This window comes from Pteropus alecto, unplaced genomic scaffold, assembly GCF_000325575.1.
Source record: "Pteropus alecto unplaced genomic scaffold, ASM32557v1 scaffold226, whole genome shotgun sequence".
NCBI lineage: Eukaryota > Metazoa > Chordata > Mammalia > Chiroptera > Pteropodidae > Pteropus > Pteropus alecto.
Genome location: NW_006440132.1, coordinates 6,506,203 through 6,513,830, shown reverse-complemented (window position 1 = coordinate 6,513,830; position 7,628 = coordinate 6,506,203). Strand labels below are relative to the sequence as shown.

The following is a 7,628-nucleotide window of genomic DNA, read 5'->3' as shown; positions in this document are numbered from 1 at the left end:
ATTCTCCTTCGTCTGTGAAGTGTTCCCTGATCCCCTTAACCCTCTGTCCTCTGAGTTCCCCCAGCCTGTTAGCCGACCGTCCCTTGTGAGTCCATCTCTTTCTTCCTTGACTACTTCCCCTACTAGACTACGCTAGAAGTTCCAAAAAGATGTAGGTGGTTTGTCTCCGTGACCCCAGTGCCTAGCACAGGGTCTAGGGTGGAGCAGGGTTAAGTGTATGCTGAATGAGTTGTTCGTAAACACTGTCAACTATGCAAAGCATCCTCACGTCCTTCCACCTGCTCCCACAAGAGTCCTGATGGTCAGCTCAGCAGGCCGTTATCCCATTGTATAGATGAGGCTAGGAGGCCACATGGTGATGCGGAAAGGGCAAGAACTAGCTCCTCGCTGTGTAGTTGAGAGTCCCTCAAAGACTGTGCCTTATCTCCTCTCTCCCCCCACAAACACGGGCACAAGGCAGAGCACTTGATTTGCCTTTTCTAGGCTCATTCCTTGAGTCTAGCAGAAAAATGAGAGACTTCATGGTTGTGAGGGCAGCTCGGGCGAGGCAGCCATGGGCCCTTTCTGGAGTATGGCAGAAGGGGGTGAAAAGGCAAGGAGGTGATCATTACCTTCTTTCTTGTCGAAATCAGCTGCTGGTTGCCCAGCCCCTGACCCTTCCTCTTCCTGAGGCAGCACAGCCCGCCTGGCTCTCTGGGGGGGAAGAAAAAGAAGTTGTTGCAGGGACCTTGCCGCTATTGCTCACCTGTACCCCTGGAATACATAAACAAACCATCTACTTTGGGAATCAGGGTATAGGCAGAAGCACAGCTACTACACTGGTTAATGGACTGTTTTCCCAAATGCATCAACCTGAATTCCGGAAATGGCATCACAGGACAGATTTTTGGTATGGAAGGAAAAATCGGAACCTCAAGGTATAACAATACTTCCATATCCAACTTCCAGTCGAAATACCAAAAGAATAGAATAATGGGAGAAAAATCTAGCCCAGAGTTGGAAACCAGGGCAGGGCAACATTTCTATACTAGAAACTTAAAGGCATTTCTGCACATGGAGTATGGGTGTGACTGATTTGCAGGAAGTGCTGCCTACAAAGGCAGCTGCTTGCAAAGGAAAAGCCATCTAGAGAGTAAGGAGGACCCTAAGACTGCCCCTGACACTCCTAGCTGTGGTGCTGGGGTCTGCAGAGCAGAGCAGGAGGCCTAAGCTGTTGAAGGGGTCTCTGAGTATAGAGTCCCCTGAGGTAAGATCCCAAGGCAATTAAAGAAGGGATAAGAAGGGGAATACTGGCCACCAGGTAGTCCTCCTGCCCGCAAGTAAGACCTGGAATCTGCAAAAGTAAAACTATGGTAACTTTCAACTTTCCCTTCTCCTTTTAAGGTGTAAGTGAAAGCTGTGATCAGGGACTCCGTTGTCCGCCAGAACTCATCTCAAGCTGATAGCATACAGGCCTTCCTTAAAATGAAGGAAAAGAGAAAAATCATGCTCAAAAAAATCAGACTGAGCTGGAGAAATACCTCCACTAAACACGGAATTATAGTAAGAAACAAGAGAAAACTTAAACCATCCATGAAATTCAAGATAACTTTGGATCAATATAACAGACGCCAACAGTTATGGAAATGAATAATACAAGAGAAGTAGAAAGTTACTGGAGATGGAAAAGATTTTGTTGAATTTAACAACACAGTACAGACAATAAATTGCAGTTTAGAGATTAGAAGAAATAAATTCATATAATAAAAATTCTAAAAGGAGAGGCAATATAGAAATAATAGAAGAAAACTTTTCTCAGTTATAGAAAGACTTGAGTTGTCCAATTATAAGAGCTCAAAAGGAATGAGGCAAAATTAATGAAGAACCCTACCTAGACATTTCCTAGAATTAAAAATCCCTTGGAGTAAATTATGACATTTAATGACAGAAGCTGCAAAGCAATATCTTAGGTTATAAGAGGAAAAAGGTGATAACCGAGTGATTCTTCACCCATCCAAGCTGTTGCCCAGGTGATATAAACAGATATTCTCAGACATGCAAGGACCCAGTTTTCCACCCATGACTCTTTCTAGAAAAAAATTTCTTATTGAAATATTCCTACCAATTGAGAAGAGAATCTAAATACAAGAAAATGGATGATGTGATAGCAAATCAATGATGGTGAACTATAAAGCCAATGAAATATAGAGGTAAGATTACATTATTGTTAAAATGGTCATACAGTTTAATGTAAATGTTTAAAAGAGTTCTCAAAGCAAAAGGTAGAAAACAGAAACATCAGTCTCAGAATATATTCACAAAAACAAGGATGTGGGAAGCGTGGAAAGAAGAAATGGAAATGAACTCGATTTCTCTCTTTTGCAAGGGTGTCGTTAGCTATCGTTTCATTCTTGACATTGATAAAGACATAGATTACATTGAGATATGGATTAAGATGGCGGACTGAAATGCCCCTCAAAATTGCCCTCTCCAATACCTAACAATTAGCAAAATGGGAATTCAGAAATACCAGCCCCCAAATCTTCATCAAACAAGGAGAGGGGCACAATTTAAAGCAAAAACTAAAATTGTCGACTGAGGAAAGAAATGCGATATTCTGGAGCTAAATAGGATGGTCAGCAAGGTTCGCTTCCTAACCCTGCCCTCCAACTCCCAGTCCTGGAAAGTCATCAAATTCCCTAATCACCAAATCTTGGGAGAAGAAAATCAAGGGGATCCCTATTTTTCCCCCTCTTCTAGTAGAGCAGCAGTGAAAATGACTAGTGGGAAGAAAAGAAGAAAATAGACCAGAAGCTCTAAGTGAAGGTTCTGGAGCTACACGATCTAATGCTCAGAGGGTGTCACGTGGGACACCTGTGCATCATTGCCAGCCCCACCAGGTGGAATGAAGCCCACATAGGATATTTAGCAGTCCTTCAAAAGAGAGAGCAATACGAGGGTGTTTGCGACCAACCTCCGACTTTGGAAAAGTGGATGGAACACAAAATACCCAGACTTTACACTAAATTTCCCACCAGTCTCAAATTTAGGGAAAAGGGCCAAGAAGTAATGAAACCATCCACCCCACCACATCAGAAAGTCTGGCTAAAACTGACTAAGCAGGAGCAAGGTAAAAGGAAATGGTAAAGAAACTACCCACTTCAGAAATAAATAACTAAACAGACTGAACTAGAGAAAGAGCCTGTCATGAACGGCCTAGACTTCTTCTTAGGAATGGACTTAACATTCCCAGAGGCTGGAAATGCTGCTGTCGACAGCCCTCAGCTGTCAGCCTCTGTTGGAGACTGCTCAGTTAACGGAAGCCTCTTTCTCAAGGTCATGTCCTCTTCCCAGACAGGTCAACCTGGAGGTATCAAGGCCCACCCCTTGGTGCCATCATGGGACAACTCAGAACAGCCCTCCTGGTTCCAGAGCTCCCTAGAGGGTCTGACTGAGGCTTTGTGACTGCATCACAGCTTTACTTCTCCCTCTGCCCAATCCTCCCTTCCCTTCCACAGGTGTTAATCTAGGGCACCTCACTGTAACGCCAACTTAGAAGAAACTCAAGGAGCAGAAGGAAGTTCCTCAATGGCCTCGAGCTATAGAATGACCTAAAAAGAGCATGCATTTAATAAAGCAAAACTCAAAGATAAAATGGTAAGCAACAGAATAAGATGAAAAGAGAGAAGCCAGGCCTAGATACACAAATTGAGAACCAAAACAACAAAAATTCAGAGCTAGTGAATAAATTAGAAATTGTAATTAACAGAATGGATGCTGCTAAATGGAATGACTGTCATAGAAGGAAGGTTGGTGATAATCTCAGTTAAAACAGATGAACGTAATCTGGAGAAGCTAGTGCATGTGGAAGACAAAGATGCACCAGGATTAAGAACAAGTGTTTCCAAGGTGTTGAAACCCAACAAAGGGAACGGAGGATGGATTCCATAACGTGCAAGAGAGTTCCCCGAAATACAGAGGAAATGATCTGTGGATGGAAATAGCATGTGGTATTCCAAAAAGTTTTGATATGGAGTTCTCAACACCCAGACCATCTGTGGATGGAAATAGCATGTGGTATTCCAAAAACTTTTGATATAAAGACACCCAGACATGTCTTTGTTAAGATGTTGACTTCAAGGATAAACTGTTCAGGCATCTGGGCAGAAGAAACAAAGTAATTACAAGGAGAAGAAATATCAGGCTGGCCTCCAGCTTTCCACAGCAATAATCTGTGCTTGAGAACAATGGAGCAGTGCATTCAAAGCTTTTTCTGGGGGAAAGAAAACATGACCCAAGAACATGATGGCAAAACATCATTAAATACGAAGGACACTGGCAGATATCCTCAAGCAGGGGAGAATTCAGGTATTAAAACACTCATGAACCCTCCTCAGAAACACCCCTGGGTAAAGAAATGGCACTAATTAAAAAGATTAATAGAAAGAAATCTCAGGAATGGAGACACTGTGGCCATATTCACTAAGGGTGAGCATAGAATCATTAAAACATAAAACTACTGCTGAACGACTGGCAGTTACGTATGACAGAGCAGAATGGGGACAGCAGTAATCTGGACAACGTCAAAGAAAACGAGGATGGACGATGGAACAAAGTTTGAGAGTGCCAGCGTTGTCTTTCAAATCGTGAGACAATAGATATCCTCTAAAGGTATATCCAGTGATGCTAGCCTAGTAAATGTTTTTTTTCATAACCTTGAATTTACTTAGAGCATTCTAGAAGTTCAAGAAGTCCACTTCTTTTTTAAAAAATTTTCAAATTACAATTAAGGCGTTTAAAAATTAGAAATAGCATCTGTAATATAATGCCATGCGATCACAGTTTATCTAAATCTGTGCATCTGCCTGTCCAAAACCCATTCTCTCTGTCCTTCTATCCACGTGTATGCACGTCAAGATTCCTGGAATGATGTGACTGCTGGTGGATTTTGGGCATTGGAATTTTTTTTAAAAACTTATTATTTTATGTTTTTCTGCTTTGTTTTAATTCTTTATAATGAACATATATTAGTGAGGGGGAGGGAGAGGGAGATTTTTTTTAATGTAGAAGCAAACAAATAATATGTTAACAGTGTTAATTCTATGTAGGAATAAGGACTTTTTTTGATTTCTTGTATTTTTTTCAATTTTCAAGAATATGTTTCTAAATAAATGTTATATATAGTTATACACACAAATATAGATATATGCACACATCAATAGAATAAGTTAGGATATATAATTTTCCAATCAGAGAAAACAATCAGAGGAAAAAAAGAATGACTAAAGCTTAATCAGTATGGCGAAAAGCAGGAAAATAAAACAGGAGTAAGGAAACGAAAAAATCAAACGGTAGCATGGGAGAAGACATAGTTTGAGAAATCGCTTGCTCTTCGGGTTTGCTGTTTTTTAGAAAGATCAGTTAATTTTATTTTCATTTATTGAGTATAGTTATTTCATTAAGTGTTTTACTGCTATTAGGCACCATGCTAAGACTTTTTCCATTATGTCATTGAATTCTAGCACTTGGAAGGGCAGTGTAATTACCCCATTTCACAGATGAGGAAAGTGAGGTCCAGATGGAGCAAAACTAGCTTAAATCACAGAACCCAGATTGAGCCCAAGTGGGTCTGACGTCAAACCCATGCCCCTCACTGCGTTCCCTCAACCCTTCTCAGAGACTCCACCGACCACCACAGCAGGACCTAAGCAAGGGCAGCAGAAACCAAGAGGGCAGGGTGGGGATGGATGGGGGGAAATGGTACTCACCGGGAGTGAAGTGGGCTCTGGTTCCTGCTCCCCAGGGACACACTCTCCTAGGTCAGAGGACAGGAGACAGGTGAATAAGAGGGCCACGCTTAGTGGTGGGGCGGGGGAGGCATCCTAGACTAGAGAGGGCTTTGCTGCTTTCATAGTGCTAATGACTACGTGCCAGGTGGGCATCATCTCTCTGGGGACTGTCTTGTGGGTTATCCTACTTCATGAACGGCTCCACCCACATGGCTTGCTGAAGGTCATTCATTAGAAAGGTGACAGACTGGTGGCTGCACCATCATCACCATCTGTGTCATTTCTGCCCCACCGTTTCATTAGCACCATCCCAAGAACAGCAATGGCGAACATTTGTTGAGCACTTACCAGACACCAGGCACAGAGCTATTGTATTTAACAGTTTTATCTCATTGGCTCCTAACAGCAACTTACAAAGGAGGAATTATTGTCCCCATTTTACAGATAGGGAAAATGAGGCTCTGGAAGGCTGACCATCCAGAAGCCACACAGCTCAATTTGAACCTAGGTGCCATAAGTCTGGAGCCCATGCTCTTAACTTCAAAACTCTATTGCCTCTGAAGAGGTGCCTGTGGATTCCGAATATAACCTCATTTAGACACGTGACAGCAGAGTGAACACTGGATTCATTCTAGCCTGGGCTTTGCCGGGTACACGCTATGTGACTTGGAGCAAATCCGGGGGCCCCAGCTTCATTCTCTTTAAAGAAGGAAGGGGGACTGTAGGCCTGCTGATCTCAGAGGGTTATGAAAAAGGCCCTCTTACAGGGGGCTGGGAAGATGTTCTCTAGGGTCATAAGCATGAGAAGGGAACAGGAATGTGAGGTGGGGAGGGGGTTTCATTTACCTCTGTCAGCCATGGTGAAGATAGAGTCCTCAGGGATGCCCACACCCAGGGCAGTCTCCCGGAACTCCTCCAGCAGGCTTTCCCGAAGCTGCTGCTCCCGCCCTGCCAGTGAGAAGCAGAGAAGAAGCTTAGAACCACAGGCATCTGGCTGACAGGGCCTGAGATTATTTTGCCCAGTGATTTTCATTTTGGGTAAGTTTGAAAACCATTGGTCCAATTTGGTCTCTTCGATACACTTATGGAAAGATCAGTTCTAGAAGAGGAAGAGGTGTCCCTCCTGGGCCCCTACCCACATCTCCCAACTCCCCACACATGGCTGTGTCCACTGGTTCCTTTAAGGGTATGGAGGCTCCAGAATTCTCTGGGTCTGGAATTTAAGAGATCCAAAGAAGAGGAGTCTACCTCCAATGGGAGACTGAGCTCTACCTCCTTCAGGAAGAATAAACGATTTCACCTTTCCCTTAACTGAAGTTTTGTCAGAAGGAAAAAAACAAAGCTCCCTGCTCCTCCCCAGTCCACTATCCCTAAATCACAGGTCTCCTCCCACTCCCAACTCCAGTGAGCTTATCTAGTTCCAGGCCTTTACCATAGAGCTTGGCAGTAATGGTGGGCCCATGGTGGCGATTGAATAATTTCTTGCTCAGAATAATGGCATACTCGTCATAGTTGGTGTGGACCACATAGGACTCTATGGTGATGTTCCATTCTGCACAGAAGAGTCAGGAAGACAAAGGCTAAGTGGTCAGAAGGCTCTTCTAGCCTGAGATCCTTCACCTATTCACCCACACATCATGTATTCAGCCATCCTCTGTTTACATATCCTTCTCTACATTCATTTATCTATTCATCCATCTTCAGTCTCTCTCTCCCTCCATCCATCTATCTCCTCCATATAGTCATCATTAATTTGTCCACTATCATCTATCTATCCATCTTCCCCATATTCAGTCCATAAATTCATCCATTTCCATCCTCCATCCCTCCCTTATCTTCCCCTCTTTTTGTCCTCTTTCC

At 43.2% G+C, this 7,628-nt stretch overlaps 1 protein-coding gene across 1 annotated transcript in view; it reads right to left on the bottom strand.

Moving 5' to 3' along the window:
• Nucleotides 1–7,628, bottom strand: part of AMBP (alpha-1-microglobulin/bikunin precursor) — a 13,098-nt gene that overhangs the window by 1,869 nt on the left and 3,601 nt on the right. Inside the window, exons 4-7 of the mRNA XM_006917106.1 lie at nt 7,201–7,320; nt 6,615–6,716; nt 5,748–5,794; nt 612–693 (exon numbers count right to left, since the gene is read on the bottom strand). Coding sequence (XP_006917168.1) covers nt 612–693; nt 5,748–5,794; nt 6,615–6,716; nt 7,201–7,320 — 351 coding nt within the window. The remainder of the gene's footprint in view (nt 1–611; nt 694–5,747; nt 5,795–6,614; nt 6,717–7,200; nt 7,321–7,628) is intronic.